The 19,592-nt window shown below is 41.8% G+C and overlaps 1 protein-coding gene across 7 annotated transcripts in view; it reads right to left on the minus strand.

Moving 5' to 3' along the window:
• Positions 1-19,592, minus strand: part of ATP6V0A1 (ATPase H+ transporting V0 subunit a1) — a 90,586-nt gene that overhangs the window by 41,148 nt on the left and 29,846 nt on the right. For 4 of the 7 annotated variants that reach the window (XM_016193388.2, XM_060203484.1, XM_007535004.3 and 1 more), the window contains exons 6-9: positions 14,881-14,984; positions 13,225-13,351; positions 8,808-8,890; positions 7,007-7,100 (exon numbers count right to left, since the gene is read on the minus strand). In XM_016193388.2, coding sequence (XP_016048874.1) covers positions 7,007-7,100; positions 8,808-8,890; positions 13,225-13,351; positions 14,881-14,984 — 408 coding nt within the window. The remainder of the gene's footprint in view (positions 1-7,006; positions 7,101-8,807; positions 8,891-13,224; positions 13,352-14,880; positions 14,985-19,592) is intronic. The other 3 variants (XM_060203485.1, XM_016193393.2, XM_016193394.2) reach the window with 1 other exon arrangement.

Genomic DNA, 19,592 nt, shown 5'->3' on the forward strand with positions numbered 1-19,592 from the left:
GCTCCAAGGTCTAGAGTTGACAAAATCAACAAATTCATACTTAAGAACAGCAAATTGCAGAATTTCCCAAACATGAGTCAGCATCAGAAATAGCAAGACGGAAATAACGCTGACCATCACTGTTTGCCTTTGCTGAGTCTCCATGCTGAGGACTGGGAGATAGGATATGACATTGTAGAGTTAAGAGGAGCCATAACCTTCCACATAGCATTGTTATCATGGGGCAGATAAAGTTTTATCTTTCTGCTAAGCTTCTTGGGAGCAGTAAAAATGCTAATAGTTTGAAAATCAGTACAGATTTTCCTCAGAGGAATCACACTGCCAAGACTAAAGTTGGAGGAAAGGGCAAGGGCACCTGACATCCTATTTACTGCAAAATATTTAAAATTCCAGTCATAGCAGAGGGACTAAGCCCCTTCCTTCCAGCTAGAAGGAACTGGGCAAGTAACCCACCACCAATCTTCTGCAAGAGAACTGATAAAATGCCACATTTCTTTGCAGTGTGAGGGAAAAAAATTTATGTACTAACTATTTTAGCATCAAGACTCCATCATAACTGGTTTTTCTTATTTATTTATTTATTTTTTGCCTTTAGGGTTATCACTGGGGCTCAGTGCCTACACTATGAATCCACTGCTCCTGGAGGCCATCTTTTCTATTTTGTTGTTGTTATTGCTGGGTAGGACAGAGAGAAATTTGAGAGAAGAGAGGAAGACAGAGAAAGGGAGAGAAAGACAGACACCTGCAGACCTGTTTCACTTCTTGTGAAGCGACCCTTTGCAGGTGGGGAGCCGGGGGCTCAAACTGGGATCCTTGTGCCAGTCCCTGCGCCTTGCATTGTGTGCGTTTAGCCAGTGCACTACCACTTGGCCCCCTTTCTCATTTTATTTTATAAAATGAGTGTAAGCATTTTATCAATATATAATTTATTTACTTAGGCAGTGAGATACAAGGCAGCACTCTGTCATATATGGTGCAGGTGATTAAGCTTTGCAGCTCATGCTTGCAAGTCCTGAGTTCTACCTCTATGGCATCTCCCTAGTCACAGAATCTAAGTTTTGTTTGTTTGTATTTAATAATAGAATCACCCCACTGCTGTTAGCTAGAATATGTAGTGAAGATCCAAGGTGACTAGAAGGATATATCAAGCTTTAAGAGTGGCATCTGGGGGTTGGGTGGTAGCACAGCGGGTTAAGCGCAGGTGGCGAAAAGTACAAGGACTGGAGTAAGGATCCCGGTTTAAGCCCCCGGCTCCCCACCTACAGTGGGGGGTTGCTTCACAAGCGGTGAAGCAGGTCTGCAGGTGTCTGTCTCTCCCCCTCTCTGTCTTCCCCTTCTCTCTCCATTTCATTGTTGTCCTATCAACAACAATGACATCAATAACAACAGTAGTAACTATAACAATAAAACAAGGGCAACAAAAGGGAATAAATATTTAAAAAAAAAATAGAAAATAAAATGTTTTTAAAAAATGGGAAAAAATCATGGCCTCCAGGAGCAGTGGATTTATATTTCAGGCACTGAGCCCCAGCGATAACCCTGGAGACAAAATAAAAAAATAAAAAATAAATAAAAAATAAAGAGAGAGAGAGAAAGAAAGGGAAAAAAGCGGGGGCTGGGCACAGTCAGTTAAGTGCACATAGTACTTACTAGGTGCAAGGACCCACATAAGGATCTGGGTTCAAGCCCTTGGCTTCCCACCTGCAGGGAGATGCTTCATAGGTGGTGAAGCAGGTCTGTAGATGTCTCTCACTCTCCTTCTCTACTCACCCTCCCCTCTCAATTTCTCTCTGTCCTATCCAATAAAAAAAGGAAAATATGGCTGCCATGAGCAGTGGATTCATAGTGCTGGCACTGAGCCCCAGCAATGAACCTGGAGGCAAAAAAGAAAAAAAAAAAAAAAAAGAGGAAAAAAAAAAAAAAGGCTGCTGGGAGCAGTGGCTTTGTAGTGCTTGCACTGAGCCCCAGCAATAACCCTGGTAGCAATAAAAATAATACATTACTTTTTTCTCTTTTCTTTACCAGAGCACTGCTCAGCTCTGGCTTATGGTAGTACCAGAAATTGAACCTGAGACTTTGGGGCCTCAGGCATGACAGCCTCTTTGCATAATCATTATGCTATCTACCACCACCTAATAAATAATAGATAATAAGTTAATTAAAATATCAGATACATGACCCAGGATGGTGTAGCAGTGGCTAAAGTGTTGGACCTTCAAACATGAGGTTCTGAGTTCAATCCTTGGTAACACATGTACCAGAGTTCTCCTCTCTGGTTTGTCCTCCCTCCCTCCCTCCCTCCTTCTTTCTCTCTTACTAATAAATAAATCACTGAAACTTCATGAGTGGTGAAGCAGTGCTACAGAACTCTCTCTTTTTTCTCTCCCTCTTGATCCCTCCTTCCTTCGTCTCTACCCAATAAATAAATATTTAAATAAATAAATCTCTGAAATTTTTAAATGTTTATTTATTTATTATTGGATAGGGACAGAGAGAAATTGAGAGGGGAGAGGGAGATGGAGAGAAAGAGACAGAAAGACACCTACAGCCCTGCTTCACTACTCCTGAAGCTTTTACCCTGCAGGTGGGGAATCAGGGGCTTTGAACCAAGTTCTTGCACATTGTAATGTGTGTGCTTAATTAGGTACACCACTGCCTGACCCCATCACTGAAATTTTTTTTCATTTTTTTATATATTAATTTATTTATTTCCTTTTGTTGCTCTTGTTGTTTTATAGTTGTAGTTATTGCTGTTATTAATGTCGTCATTGTTGGATAGGACAGAGAGAAATGGAGAGATGAGGGGAAGAGAGAGGGGGAGAGAAAGAGAGACACCTGCAGACCTGCTTCACCACCTGTGAAGCGACTCCCTTGGAGGTGGGGAGCCAGGAGCTTAAACGGGGATTCTTACGCTGGTCCTTGCGCTTTGCACGTTTGCTTAACCCGCTGCGCTACCGCCCGACTCCCCCATCACTGAAATTTTTAAAAAGCTAAAGCACAGTCAGAAGACAGGTCAACTAGTAGAGTACAGTTTCTCATGCATGAGGACACAGACTGGAGCTCATGGTTTCATGTAAGAATCATGTACAGCATCCATGCACAGTGAGGCTATGTTGTCTTTTACTCCTCCTCCTCCTCTTCCTTCTCTCTCTCTCTCTGCCTCCAGGATTATCCCTGGGGCTTGGTGCCTGCACTACAAATTCACTGCTCCTGGCAATCATCTTTTTCCATTGTTGTTGAAAGTCTGAACTTCACCCACTCAAGTAGGAAGGCCTGGAAGCTTCTTCACAGACCGGGTGCCGGTAGCCAACCCCCTCCCGTCTCCCATCCTCCCGTATCTCCAAACTCAGTGGCCAGTCACCTAACTCAAGTTGGATGTGCTAAGATCGACCCAGTCTGGAAAAGAGAAATTTCCCACGAGTGGTCATCCCACTTCCGGTTATCTTGTCCATCTCCAAAACTCTCTCCCTTTACACTGTCTGAACTGGAAGACGCTTTGAAGAGGGTTAAACCGGGAACAGCTGCTGGCTATGATAACATCACCCCAGAACTCATTCTTAACCTGGGTCCCGCGGCAAAGAAGTGGCTCGCTTCATTCCTGTCCCACATCTTGGAATCTGAGTCTATGCCCAAAGTTTGGCATCGTGCGAAGATTATAGCGGTTTTGAAACCAAAGAAAGACCCAACACTGGCCGCCAGCTATAGACCAATTTCTCTCCTCTCCGTGTGTTACAAACTCCTTGAGAGGCTGCTTCTGTCACGTATTTCTCCTCTTACAGAGAAATTCCTATCACCCGCCCAAGCTGGTTTCCGCCCAGGAAGATCTACCTGCGAACGAGCCCTGGCCCTCTCAACTTACATTGAAAATGGATTCCAGAAGAATTTAAAGACGGGTGCTGTCTTTGTTGATCTCACAGCAGCCTATGACACGGTCTGGCACCGTGGTCTCCTAGTCAAGATCTCAAGATGCCTGCCTCCATGGGTGGCCAACACTGTATCGTTTCTTCTCCAAAACAGAAGATTCCGGGTGCATCTGGGTGACAAGTCTAGCAGATGGAGACTTGTCTCAAGTGGCCTCCCCCAGGGCTCTGTTCTGGCTCCTACGCTATTTAATATTTACATCAATGACCTCCCAGAAACTTCTTCAAGAAAGTTCATCTACGCCGATGACATCTGCTGTGCAACTCAGGCATCAAAGTTCGACATCCTCGAGGAAACACTCACGAAAGACATGTCTCTGATATCTGATTACTGTAAAAAATGGCGACTAATCCCTAGCACTGCAAAAACAGTATCATCTGTTTTCCATCTACACCATGCCTCGGCCTCGCGTGAGCTTAATGTGCAGCTTGGCGATACGAGAATCCGGCATGAAGCCCAGCCAGTCTATCTTGGCTTTACTCTCGATCGCACCCTGTCATTTCACAAACATCTCATAAAAACTGCAGCAAAGGTGGGCGCGAGGAATAACATCATTGCAAGACTGGCCAGCTCCTCATGGGGCGCGAGCGCTTTCACACTACGATCATCATCTCTGGCATTATGCTATTCCACTGCAGAATACTGTGCCCCAGTATGGTTCCGTAGCCCCCATGTCCACTTGGTCGATTCCAAATTATATTCCTCCACGAGGATAATTTCTGGAACCATCCGTTCCACCCCGGTTCCATGGCTGCCAGTTCTTAGCAACATCGCCCCGCCAGATATTCGTTGGGATGTGGCATCATCTAAGTTCATTTCCCACGTCTACGCTCGACCGGACCTGCCAATATACGCGGATATCTTCGCCCACCCTGTCCAACGCTTGACGTCTCGTCACCCAATCTGGTCCCCTATGCCTACACTGAACTTCTCTGTTCCAGACTCTTGGAAACAGAGTTGGCAGTCAGCTGAGGTAAAGAACAAACACCTCATCACAGACCCCTGGCAAGCGTCAACCCGGCTTTGACCTAGCACGTTATGATTGGGCCCTCCTCAATCGCTATCGAACAGGCCATGGCCGGTGCACCGCTATGTTCCATCGCTGGGGAGCCAGAGACGACCCGAACTGCCCCTGCGGCTACAGACAGACTATGACCCACATAGTCAACGACTGCCACCTCTCCAGATTCAAAGGAGGTCTCGAAACTTTACATCAGGCTCAACCTGACGCTGTTGACTGGCTACGGAAGAAGGGCAAACGCTAGAAGAAGTTGTTGTTGTTGCTGGATAGGACAGAGAGAAATGGAGAGAGGAGGGGAAGACAGAGAGGGGGAGAGAAAGACAGATACCTGCAGACCTGCTTCACCGCCTATGAAGCAACCCCCCCCGCAGGTAGGGAGTTGGGGGCTCACACTGGAATCCTTGCATTGGCCCATGTGCACCATGTGTGCTTAATCCAGTGCACTACCAACCCCCGCCCCACCCTTCTAACTGAATTTGAAAAGAAAAAATTAAGTCAGCCAAAACAGTGGAATTAAGCCAAAAAAGAAACCAAAAACAAACAAAAAACCCCAAACAGGAGATTGTACAGTGGTAAAGTACAAAACTTGCAAGCATGAGGTCCTGAGCTGAATCCCAGGCCACACACACACACATACACACACACACACACACACACACACACACACACACACAAGCACTCTGCTTTTCTTTTTAATTAAAAATTTTTAATTTAAAGTTTTACAAATTTTTTAATATTTATTTTCCCTTTTATTGCCCTTTTTTTTGTTGTTGTAGTTATTGTTGTTATTGATGTCATTGTTGTTGGATAGAACAGAGAGAAATGGAGAGAGGAGGGGAAAACAGAGAGGGGGAGAGAAAGACAGACACCTGCAGACCTGCTTCACTGCCTGTGAAGCAACTCGCCTGCAGGTGGGGAGCTGGGGGCTCGAACCGGGATCCTTATGCCGGTCCTTGTGCTTCGTGCCACGTGCGCTTACCCCGCTGCACTACACCAGACTCCCTTAAATAGTTTTTTTTTTTCTTTCCCCTTAAATAGTTTTTTAAAGAAAATTTTCCCAGGAACCAGAAGGTGCTGCAGTGGGTTAAGCACACATGGCGCAAAGCGCAAGAACTGGTGTAAGGATCCCGGTTTAAGCCCCCCGGCTCCCCGCCTGCAGGGGGTTCCCTTCATTTTCTTTTTCTCCCCATCTCTGTCTTCCCCCTCTCTCGATTTCTCTCTTTCCTACCCAACAACAACAACAATGACAAACAAGGGCAACAAAAGAGAAAAAAAATTTTAAGAAAAGTATTGCTCAGCTCTGGCTTACAGTGGTGCAGGAAACTGAACCTGGGGCTTTGGAGCCTCAGGCATGAGTCTCTTTGCATAATCATTATGCTATCTACCCCTGCCCTATTTATTTATTATTGGACGGAGATAAAGAGAAGTTGAGAGGGGATGGAGAAATAGAGAGACACCTGCAGCCCTGCTTCATCATTTGTGAAGCTTTCCCCCTGCAGGTCGGGACCAGGGGCTTGAACCCAGGTCCTTGCACATTGTAATGTATGTGCTTGACCCAGTGGCCCATCAGGTGTTCTCATGTTCTCTCTCTTAATAATAAATGAATAAATCTTTGGAAAAAGAAAAAGGTTCATAGACTCTACACAACAATTATACACCGTATTTCTGTCTTGTTTGAGGATGATTAATGTTTAAACAAACAAACAAACCAACAAAAACAGAGGGGAAGAGATGCAGAGAGTGAATGAGAGATACCACAGCACTGAAGTTTCCTTCTATGCACTGGGACCCTGACCCAAACCTGGGTTGAACACATGACAAAGCAATACATTATCTAAGTGAGCTATTTTGTTGGACAGATTAATGCTATTTTTAGTAAAGTAATGCAATAAAACTTTCTCCCAGGTCCTACAAGGGTATATTCCTCATGGATACTTCTTTTAGTATCCTAGGGTACTTCCAGTTTTGAATCAGTTGTCAGTTGTCAGTATCTCAAGAAAGGAGAAAGACCTTACATTATAGTATTTCATAAAAACAAATTCCCCTCAATGGTCCTCTGTGTACCATTTGGAGGTCATCAATCCTGGTGTTAACTCCAGAAGCCATTTCCTTCCTCTCCTGTGGTGTTTCAGGACAGGGATAGAGTGAGGCCCGGAACCTAAAATGTACAGACACAAAATTGTCTTAATATATCCAGTCTAAATAATCTCAGGAAGGAAACCTAATTTGCCACAGGGAACAAAATAGGATTAATTCAGACTAATGCGCAAACTGATAGAGCAGTTAACATTTGAGCTTGATGTCCCTCTATATTCTCTTATTAAATGTTAAAAGTTATTAAATGCCTTTGAGACTAAAAAAAAAGTAATGCAAATTATATTATACATGTGATCTGGGAGATGGTACAGTGGATAAAGCACTGGACTCTTAAGCATGAGTTCCTGAGTTCAATCCCTGACAGCACATGTGCCAGAGTAATGTCTAGTTCTTTCTCTCTCTCCTCCTATCTTTCTCATTAATAAATAAAATCTTTAAAAAATCATATTATACTCTACTGGAGAAAAATGGCATGGATAAAAGACCTTACAAGTAGAATTTCAGAAAAGCCTAAAGACATAGTAACTATGACATGTCTGATTGTACAGACCCACTGTCTTAGAACAATGTAGCATTTATAAACCATGCCATGGCTTTCCCCTCCTAAAGAAGCAAGCTAACTATGTCGTGATTTAAAAAAAAAGGGGGGGGGCTGGGCGGTGGTGCATCTGGTTGAACACACACATTACAGTGCACAAGGACCCTGGTTCAAGTCCCTAGTCCCCATCTATAGGGAAGAAGCTTCACAAGGGGTGAAACAGTGCTGCAGGTGTCTCCTTCCTCCATGCCTCTGAACTTCTATCTAAAATAAAATGAATGTCAAAATAAACTCAGATCAGCTCATCTTAATTGCTTAAAAACAGCCCCCCAACTCTTCACCTGCTACTCCTGCCTTTAGGTTCATGATTAGTCAACAACTTGTTTGGCTTTATATGTTAACTCTCTTTTCAGCCACCAGATTCCAGATGCTACAATGATGCCAACCAGACTTCCCTGGACAGACAACCTCACCAATGTGCCCTGGAGCTCTGATTCCCTAGAACGCTGCCCCACTAGGGAAAGCGAGAGACAGGCTGGGTGTATGAATTGACCTGTCAATGCCCATGTTCAGCGGGGAAGCAATTACAGAAGCCAGACCTTTCACCTTCTGCATCCCACAATGACTTTAGGTCCATACTCCCAGAGAGCTGAATAGGAAAACTATTGGGGGAGGGGATGGGATACAGAATTCTAGTGGTGGGAATTGTGTGGAGTTGTACCCCTCTTATCCTATGGTTTTGTCAGTGTTTCCTTTTTATAAATAAATTAAAATAGGGAGTCGGGCTGTAGCGCAGCGGGTTAAGCGCAGGTGGCACAAAGCACAAGGACCAGCATAAGGATCCCGGTTTGAACCCTGGCTCCCCACCTGCAGGGGAGTTGCTTCACAGGCGGTGAAGCAGGTCTGCAGGTGTCTATCTTTCTCTCCTCCTCTCTGTCTTCCCCTCCTCTCTCCATTTCTCTCTGTCCTATCCAACAACAACGACAGCAATAGCAGCAATAATAACTACAACAATAAAACAACAAGGGCAACAAAAGGGAATAAATAAATAAATATTTTTAAAAATTTAAAAACATATATATTAATTAATTAATTAAAATAAAATAAAAGTCCTAACACCATTACAAGACATAGTTACCATGTCAAATTATATTAAAAGAGTTTTATGTTTCACTATCCTATATTCTAAGGGGATATAGCTGTGCCTTTAGGGAGGCAAGTTTGTCTTACCCTTCACAGATTTTCTTGACTCTGTTTTTCAGCTGATCACCTTGGAAGAAAATGATGAACACAGACTTGTGCACGTAGTCACCCTAGGCCCCAAACCAGAAACCAAGAGTTCAGACTTCCAATTCAAAAGAAAATGTCTTAAATCTCATACTTTCTTGTAACATATGAAGAACAAGAATCCTTTAAAGAGATGGCAACCTTATTCTTGAACCATTATCCTCAACCCGCATCTTGTATTCTACTACAAGAACATTTGCTTGGGCTGGGGAGAGCTACCAGATTCAATCCTCAGCACCTCCATAAACTAGAGCTGAGTTGTGCTCTGGCAAAACAAAAAAACAAAACAAAACAAAAAGCCTGCTCTGTAAACTCTAATTTACCACTTGGCACTATTTAAACTTATTTATTTAGCAATCTGATTTTAAAATTTTTATTGCCTAAAGGAAATAAATATAGAGAGGAAATAAAAGGAAGTCATTCCTGTGTGTTCCTAGGTAAAGGGAGATAAATGACTATGAGGAAACAAGTAGTGAAGAGAGAATGTTGACACAGAACCTCAGGCTTCATGCTAATTCAGATTTTATAGTGCAAGGAGAAAGACAATCCATTCCAAATTCCGTGTGTGTGTGTGTTGGTGTGTTTGTGTGGACTTATGGCATATGGTGGTGCTGGGGATTTAACATGGGATCTCAGAGTCTCAGGCATGCATTGGATCGACCTTCTCGTGGTACATCCCGTGAGTACCCATTTATTGGGGAAACTGACGATCCTTCCTAGCCGACTGAATCCACATGGATCCCAGTCACTTTCAAAGCCAGCAACAAGCAGACATCAGGCTCAACCTGACGCTGTTGACTGGCTATGAAAGAAGGGCAAACGCTAGAAGAAGAGTCTCAGGCATGAGTCTTTTGCACAACTACTATTTCCTCAGGCCTCCAAATGCCATGTTTATAACTAAAGTCTGACGCAAAGACTGGAAGGAATGATAAGAAAAGATAGCTACATTGGGCATTAAATGGGATTGTCTCTATCTGTATTTTCTCATGTTCTTATAGTTTGGTTTTTATAAATATTTTTTAAAATTTATTAATGAGAGGGATAGGAGGAGGGAGAAGGAGGGGGAGAAGAAGGGAGGGGGGTGGGGGGAGATAGGGAGAGAGAAAGAACCAGACATCACTCTGGTACATGTGCTGCTGGGGATTAAACTTAGGACCTCATGCTTGAGAATCCAATGCTTTATACACTGTGCCACCTCCTGGACTACTCTTATAGTATATTTATTTATTGTTTTTACCAAAGCACTGCTCAGCTCTGTTTTTTTTTTTTTAATATCTTTTTGGCTTTTTTATGATTTTTTTAAATTTTATTAATGAGAAAGATAGGAGAAGAGAACCAGACATCACTCTGGTATATGTGCTGACAGGGATTGAACTCAGGAACTCATGCTTGAGAGTCCAGTGCTTTATCCATTGTGTCACCCCGGGGACTACTCTTATAGTATTTTTAATTTTTTTTTTTTGCCTCCAGGGTTATTGCCAGGGCTCGGTGCCTGTATCACAAATCTACTGCTCCTGGAGACCATTTTTTCTCCTTTTGTTGCCCTTGTTGTTTTATCATTGTTGTGGTTATTATTGTTGTTACCGTCGTTGTATACAACAGAGAGAAATCGAGAGAGGAGGGGAGACAGAGGGGGGAAAGATAGACACCTGCAGACCTGCCTCACCACCTGTGAAGCGACTCCCCTGCAAGTGGGGACAGGGCTCAAACCCAGATGTCCAAGCCGGTCCTTGCGCTTCGTGCCACATGTACTTAACCCGCCCGACTCCTCCCCCCAATTTTTTTTTATATTTATTTATTCATTTTCCTTTTTGTTGCTCTTGTTGATTTTATTGTTGTTATAGTTATTATTGTTGTTATTGATGTCGTTGTTAGCTAGGACAGAGAGAAATGGGAGAGAGGAGGGGAAGACAGAGAGGGGGAAAGACACCTGCAGACCTGCTTCACTGTCTGTGAAGCGGTTCCCCTGCAGGTGGGGAGCTGGGGGCCCAAACCGGGCTCCACTACATTTTTATAATAAGAAAAAGAGGGAGTCGGGCAGTAGCGCAGCGGATTAAGCGCAGGTGGCACAAAGCACAAGGACCGGCTCAAAGATCTGGATTCAAACCCAGGGCTCCCCACCTGCAGGGGAGTCGCTTCACAACAACAATAACTACAACAATAAAACCCTAACCCTAAATCCTTGTTGTTTTATTTCCTCTCTCCATTTCTCTCTTTCCTCACAAACAGTGAAGCGGGTCCATGGCATCTATCTTTCTCTCACTCTACCTCCCCCCTCCTCTCTCAAATTCTCTCCATCCTATTCCAAAAAAAGAAAAAGAAAAAGGAAAAGAAATGAAAGAAGAGAAAAAGAAAAAAATGGCCTCCAGGAACAGTGGGTTCATAGTGTAGGCACTGAGCCCCCAGCGATAACCCTGGAGGCAAATAAATAAATAAAAACAAAAACCTTTAGGATAGAAGGAATGAGGAATGAAGCAAAAAGACTTAGAGGTTAGATGTTTAAGTTCCTAAGTTCTCTAAGAATAAACAGGAGCAACACTCCTGTGCAGCTGTTCTGTTTTGGGTCTCTATCAAGACCCAAAGTTCTTCATCTGTTGATAAATGTTTCTGTTGCCCAGAAACTTGGCTGAATATTCCTGATAACAGCTCCACATTAGGTGTGACTGCAGAGTGCAGTGTTTGCACAAGCCAAGGGCAGACCTCAGTAAGACTGTAAAACTGCCTGTGTGAGCAACCTAAGTGTTCTCACTCCTACTCAGTACTAAGGACACAAGACATGTAATTAAATCACTTTCAACTACATGACCCACCCACTCAGAGATATCTCCCAACACATCTCCCTTTTTAAGTAAAGGAAAGAACACTAATTTAAGAAACTCAAAATATGATTTAGAAGAGAAAATAAAGGGGGGATGTAGAAGATAGCGAGGTAGATAAAGCATTGGACTCTCAAGGATGAGGTCCCAAGGTCAATCCCCAACAGCACATGTACCAGAGTGATGTTTGGTACTTTGTATCTTTCCTTCTATCTTTCTCATTAATAAATAAAATCTTTAAAATAAAAAAGAATAGAAAAAATAACTCCAGGCTTCTAAATAATATCAATGGAAAAGTGAAATAATTTTTTTTGTAGGACATATAATCTTTCTGATCCCTAAAACCGGATTTCATCAAACTTAAATGTAATTTCATGTTACAAACTCTATAAATGGTACAGATATGACAAGATATTACGCTGTTTTTACATTCTAAATCACTGAATGCAGATCACCCTATTTTGAACCATATATATTTTAAAACTGAGATTATAGAGCTCCCAACAAACAAGTAGATAAAAAAAAACTTTATAAACTAAAGTTTATCAACTTATGAATATTATAACTTAGGAAATTTCTTCCTTCATACTTTAACAGTATCAAACTTCAAAACAGAAGTCTTGCTTTAAGTTCATTTTCATAGAAAACTGGTATTCTTTTGGTCCCAAATAAGTTATAGAAAACATACAAAGGGGGCCAGGCGATGGTGCACCTGGTTAAGCACACACATTACAGTGCACAAGGACTCAGGTTCAAGCCCCTGGTCCCCCTGCAAGGGGAAACTTCACAAGTGGTGAAGTAGTGCTGTAAGTGTCTCTCGTGTGTGTGTGTGTGTGTGTGTGTGTGTGTGTGTGTGTGTCTCTCTCTCTCTCTCTCTCTCCACTCTCAATTTCTGTCTCTATACAATAATAAATAAATAAGAAAACATATAAAGGTATAGTTTAAAATAGCCAGAAAAAAAAATCTTTACTAAAAATAATACCCAGATGAGTAAGATTTGAAAATGTATAAGTAAACACATGAAGGAAGTTAAGGGGCCAGGTGGTGGCGCACCTGGTTGAGCTCACGTTACAGTGCTCAAGGACCTGGGTTTGAGCCCCCAGTCCCCACCTGCAGGGGGAAAGCTTTGCGAGTGGTGAAACAGTGTTACAGGTGTCTGTCTCTCTCTATCACCCCCTTCCCTCTCAATTTCTGGCTGTCTCTATCCTACTAATAAATATAGACAATAAAAAATGTTCTAATTAAAAAAAACAACAGCAACTAAAGCCCTTGAACACAAATAAAAAATTAAAAAACCTCAATGTATTATATATAAGTATGAGAAAAGCAAAGAATATATACAAGAAATATTAAAAATAGCAGAAAGAAAAACAATGAAGGCAGTTAAGAGGAAAAGAGTAGCCTTTGAAATGCTCAGATCAAAGTAAAGGTAGACACATGGGCTCCTCTGTAGGAGGGTCAGATTCAGGTGGCACCAAGCTCTATTACTGCTCGGGGCTCCCTTTATATGACCTACTCCATGGGATGCAATTTCCTTGTCTTACAGTCACAGGATCCTCCAGGGGGTTCTCGATTTCAGCCTGTCGCAGGAACACATTGCCCCGGCACACCCGCCAAAGCATGCGCTCAAAAGTAGGGATGCGCTCCCGGTTAATCACACCAGCCACGAAGCTGTGGGGAGAAGAGCCAAGTTGGGAACTCTGTTCCCTGCCATGGGGTGGGAGACTTGAAGACACAGAAAGAAAGTGAAAGCAGAAGGATAAAGATGACAAACATGAGACCATAGGCACAACCACTGCTAAAGCAAAAGAACTGCCAGAATTGTCTTCTTGGCAGTACTGGGCCTTGCACATACTGTGATTCCACCATTCACAGCCTACTTTTCTGATATATATATACATAGAGAGGGGGGCTGGGGAGGAGGAAGACATACACACACACACAGAGAGAGAGACAGAGAGAGAGAGAGAGAGAGAGAAGAGAGCACAGGGGGCCGAGCGGTGCCACACCTGGTTGAGCACAAAGGTTACAATGTGCAAGGACCAGGGTTCAAGCCCCCAATCCCCACCTGCAGGGGGAAAGATTTGTAAGTCGTGAAGCAGTGCTGCAGGTGTCTCTCTGCCTCTCTCCCTATCTCCCCCTTCCCTCTCAATTTCTGGCTGTCTATATCCAATAAATAAAAATAATTTTAAAAATTATTAAAAAAAAAAAAAGGAAGAGAGCACAGCATTGCATCACTGCCTGTGCAGCTTGCCCTGATGCCATAGCACCCCCATGTAATGCCAGGGTTCAAACCTGTGGCTCTGCACATGGCAAGGTATATGCCCTGCCAGGTAAGCTATCTTCTGACCTCTGCTAAAGTCTTATATCTGGACCCAGCAGAGGTTTGGCAGAACAACTCAGAGACTAATTCTAAGATGACTTAGAACACTTCTCAACTAGCTTAGAAAAGAGTATGGGGGGGCAGGGGAGCACACCTGGTTAAGTACACATTACAATATACAAGGACCTGGATTTGAGCCCCTGGCCCCCACCTACAGGGGAAAAGCTTCATGAGTGATGAAGCAGAGCTACATGTGTCTGTCTCTCTCCCTCTCTATCTCTCCTCCCCTCTCTATTTCTGGCTGTCTCTATTTAATAAATAAATAAATATAAAAAAAATTTAAAGAAAAAAAAGGGGGTCCAGTTAGCGATGCACCTGGTTGGGCGCACATATTATAATGCATAAAGGCCTGGGTTCGAGCCCCTGGTCCCCACATGCAGGAAGAAAGCTTCACAAGTGGTGAAACAGTGCTGCAGGTGTCTCTCTGTCTCTTTCCCTCTCTATTACCCACTTTCCTCTCAATTTCTGGCTCTCTCTATCTAATAAATAAATAAAGATTTTAAAAAAGCCTACATGGCAAGAAAAAAAAAAAAAGAGTATCAGTATCTCCTGAATGGAGGAGATAGCATAATGGCTATGCAAAAAGACTCTCATGCCTGAGGCTTTGAAGTCCCAAGTTCATTCCTCCCATCCCACCATAAGCCAGAACTAAGCAGTGCTTTGGTGAAAAAAGGAAAGATAGGAAGAAAGACAGAAAGAGCGAGAAAGGGAAAAGAGTCTGTCCTGGAAGTAAGTGAATGCCTAGCCTTACTTCTCTTTTGAACAGCAAAAAAGAACATGACCCCACTGAGTACAAAAGAGCTGAGGTGGTACTCACCCAAGTCTTAAAGGTGTGCCTCTTCCTATCTCACTTGGATCCAAGAGGGATGAGGACTCTTCCAACAGGTCTGGATCCGCCATCTGCTGATGATGCAATTCAGCCTGAATTCACAAATCAATTAATATCTAATGAAAATAGTTAGTGGCATGCAGGGAACGTGGAACCAGGAGAAAAGTTCAGAAAAATAAGATGGAAAAAATACCAAAAGAGAAAACACACCCACAAAAATAAGACAAGAAAAACGGGAAGAAAACAAACGAAAGAAACAAGGAGGCGAAGAAGGCAAATTACCCCCAGTTAAAAGTATCTGGGAAAATGGTTTTAGAAATAAGGAATAAAGAAAAAAACATTATGTGATGGTGAGATGTATAAATCTGTTATTTGGTGGAAGTCATTTTTTTCTCCTGTGTCTCCCTGAATGCTGAATCCCAGCACATGAAAGTTGCAGGAAATACATTTGCATGTGTATAGAAGTCAACATGTTTCTTCCTTTAGAGGCCAAAACAAGGCAGATATTCTCAACATTAAGTTTCCAGGCAAATATAAGCTAGAACTTTCTCTGTAAATTTTCATGGAAGAAAGCAAGGCACCAGCACTATTTTAAATATAGGGTGATCTGAAGAAAGGCAAAAGGGGAATCTCCAGATATCTAGGTCTCTAATACCCTATAAAGGGAAGTTAAATGAAAACATATCTGAATGTTCTAGCACAAGTAGGCTTTACTGGTTAAGGGTTCTTGAAGACATAGCTTAAGCCAACAATCTGAATCAGGTGAAGTAAAGAAAAGGTAACAGATAATAAGCCATTAGAGTTTGTAGCTGGTTTGAATTTAGGCTGTCTCCCTCCCTCCCTTCCTTCCTTCCTTCTTTCCTTCCTTCCTTCCTTCCTTCCTTCACCAGAGCACTGCTCAACTGTGGCTATGGTGGTATAGGGGGACTGACCCTGGGACTTTGCAGTGTCAGGAATGGAAGTCTTTTGGCATAACCATTATACTATTTCCCTCGTCCCTATTTTATTTTGACCAGAGCACTACTCAACTCTGGCTATTAGTAGTGCCAAGGATGGAGACTCAGACCTTTCACATCCAAGTCCTATGCACTATTGCTACATATCTCCCTCGCCTTAATAGTTTATATTATAAATGATTTCCACCTTGACAGTTTATACAATGAAATGAAGGAGCAGAGAGACCTTCTAAGATGTAGGGCTGCATTCCCTAACCTCTCTCCCTACCCTATGCTCTCACCACAAAGAAGTCACTTCTCTATTCCTGATATCCTCAACTTTAATACCATCTAACTACTTATTTGACTAAAGACTGGAAGCAAACCAGATTTTTCTTTTCAAAAGCAAAACTAACCAAAAATTATTTTTTCTATTATTTTTATTCCAAATATGTCAACTCCATTATCAAAAAGTGCCCCATGGGGACCTCATGTGATAATGTCATAGGGCCATAAACATAACAAAGAGGGAGGAATAATGATAGACTATCCCCACTTTCTGATTTTTCATGTTCATCACGGTGTGATAACAATGCAAATCAGTAAAAATTGTACAGCTGGGGATGTAGTGAAATACTCTCTTCTGACGGTGAGCAGAGACAGTGAGGCCACTCTCAGCCACGACAAACTGGGTCTTGAGATCATGAGGGTAAACAGTGAATGACACTCTATAACAGACTATTGTTTTCAGTACAGCAATCAATACATTACAAGATATTCAATGTGTCAATACAAAATAGGGTTTGTACTAGATAATTTTGTCCAACTGTAGGCTAAGTATTCTGAGCACATTTACCACAGGCTAATATGGCTGTTGGAAAAGTCATAACTTTTATGCATTACTTTTCTGACATCTCAATAGATTAAATGCATTTTCACTTATAATATTTTTAATTTATGGTGGGTTTACTGATGGTGGGTTAAGCTGATGAAGATTTGTATAAGCCACGTAAGACTCAATGTGTAAAAAAGTGAAAGTATTTGTTTTGGAAAGTAAATTCTAGAAGAGGGACCAACTTTTGGTTAAAAAAAGGAAAAAGGGGAAGAGTACAGGCACTGGGTACACCAGAAAGCACAGAAATGCTGTCACAAGATCTGGAAAACTCTAAGACGAGAGTTTTAACTCTCTTTAAACTAAGGCATACATTTCCAGTTACTATCTAATGGGAGTTTATGGGAGCTTTTTATGTTTCTACTTAAAATCAAATCAGCTGACTATAAGCCACAGGCAATTTGTTTTAAAGACTTAAGAATTTTAGCTTAAGCTCTTTGAATTTCCCCTAGCAAAAATTCAGTGTATCTGACTACTACTCAAAGACTCCTATCTATTTCTCTGTATATCTCATTTTTCATAAGATCTATTTAATAAGCTCTAAAATAGGACTCAGTACAAACATAAATACTTTCTAAGGGACAACTGACGGAACAACAAATAGTTCTTAGTAACTAGACTCCTCCAAAGATTATATCTGTGACTCTCTGGGAATAATAATAATAAAAAAAAAAAACAGCAGATTGAAAAAAAAAAGAAACTGGATCATGGGTGGTGGTGCACCTGGTTGAGTGCACACAAGGATTGGAGTTCAAGCACCCAGTTCCCAACTGATGAGGGAAAGCTTGCCTAGCAGTTGAAGCAGTGCTGCAGGTGTCTCGCTTCCTCTCTCTCCTTTTCCCCTTTCAATTTCTCACTATTCTAACAAATAGATAAATAGCTATTTTAAAAATATTAAAAATAAATAGAAACTGATAATTATATTATAATTAATTTCATGAGTTATGCTTAAGAATCCTAATTCTTAGAGGCCTGTGAAGTGGCTCATGGGGTACAGTGAATTCCCACCCAGATCTCAGGCTTTGGGCTCTATCCCAACACCACATGGACAACACCAAATGAACTCCATGGATGGTGGGGAACTCAATGGATGGCAGAAGTGTGTTTGTTGCCTCTCCCTCTTCTCTTCCCTCTAAAATAAATAAATAAAATTTCAAAAATTGGGCTGGGAGAAAGTTAAACAATATTTCACATACATGAAACACTGGATATTTTCCCTAGCAGTGTGAGTATGTGTGTGTATGTCCCCTAATTTTTAGAAAGAATAAAAATAACTGGGTCTTATGAGCAACTGAGATGACCAGACACTAATTACAGGGTCTTTAAAGCAACATCTAAAACCATGTCTTTGAATATCTAAATCCTTGTCTGGGTTCCCTAGTAACAACACTTCAAGTGTTCCTCTAAATTACTTCCTATGCACTCTGGTTCCCTTTGCCTCAATCAAAATACAAACCCATGTCCTGAAAAATGGAAGTAGCAGGACTTCAGTAGTTCTATTTCTACACTTATAAGAAAAGACATTTCATCACCGAAGGTATTCCCCCAAGCCCCACAGGAAATGGCAGATGGAAATGTAAAGTAAAGAAAGCAGATGAACGAAAACCAAGAAGGAAAGGAAGGCAGGAATCTGCATGCCATTAACCATTACTTTTCCAGTCTTCTTTACATTTTCTGATGCTATGGTGCTTATGGTAAAAGATGCAGAGAAATCTCTCCAGCTCTTACAGTTCTTCATAAGCAAGAAGACTGAGAAAAGGATAATCATTAGCAAGTCATTCTAAGTGCTCTGGATAAGAAATGGCTAAGTCAAATTTCTAATCAGCTTCAATCATGAGTATTCAATGTATTTTTTTTTTCTCCTTACACCTCTATGTCTACAGATACAATGAATCATTTTTGATTTAGCAATTTTCTTCTCTTTATTGTTAACTACTGATTATATTCACCAAATTATACTAATAAGGGTTTAAAACTAGCAGTGTTTTAGGCCATTTGCAAACATCATTTCAGGCACAGAACAAGAGCTCTAGAAAAACCAGAGTTTCTAAGATTTGAGGGTCCAAAGTTTCCTTACCTTTTTTCACTATTTCAAGTATGCTCATGTGTGCAGATGCAATTACTCTCCTGATAGGGAGTGATACTTGACACTGCTGTATGGTAGTGGGACGGTTATGGCTATAGAGGATTTGGCTGAGCTACTGGCAAATGCAGGCAGGGCACTGACTGTGCACTAGGCACCAACAACAAAAATCACAGAGACCCTTGCCAGAATACTCCCAACACTGATATGAGGGTGTGTGGAATGAGAGGGATTGATAACTAAAGCAGTGACAGAAGGTCTTGGGGTCTAAAATACTTCCAGACAGTAGCATAAGAGTGCTCTGGGAGATGATGCAGTGTATAAAGCATTGGACTCTTAAGCAGGAGGTCCTGAGTTCAATCCCTAGCAGCACATGTACCAGAGTGATGTTTCTTTCTCTCTTTCCTCCTATCTTTCTCATTAATGAATAAATAAAATCTTAGAGAGAGTACGATATAGGAGGTTGTGCAGAGAAGACAGAGTGTTGGACTCTCAAGCATGGAGTCCTAAATTTGATTCCTGGCACTGTTGAGTGCCAGAGTGATGCTCTGGTTCTCTTTCTTTTGTTAATAAATAGTTATTATATATATATATATATATATATTTCCAGAGGTTAAGAAAGGAAGAGCAAGACAACTGACTTTAGGGGGGTGTCTTCTTTGCCAGGTTCATGTCCCCATCACAGCAGGAGATGAAGCTTTCATGCTGCTGTGTTTTCCTCTTTTTTTTTTAATTTTTATTCACTTATTTATTTTCCCTTTTGTTGCCCTTGTTGTCTTTTTATTGTTGT

Source organism: Erinaceus europaeus, chromosome 12, assembly GCF_950295315.1.
Source record: "Erinaceus europaeus chromosome 12, mEriEur2.1, whole genome shotgun sequence".
NCBI classification, from domain to species: Eukaryota; Metazoa; Chordata; class Mammalia; order Eulipotyphla; family Erinaceidae; genus Erinaceus; species Erinaceus europaeus.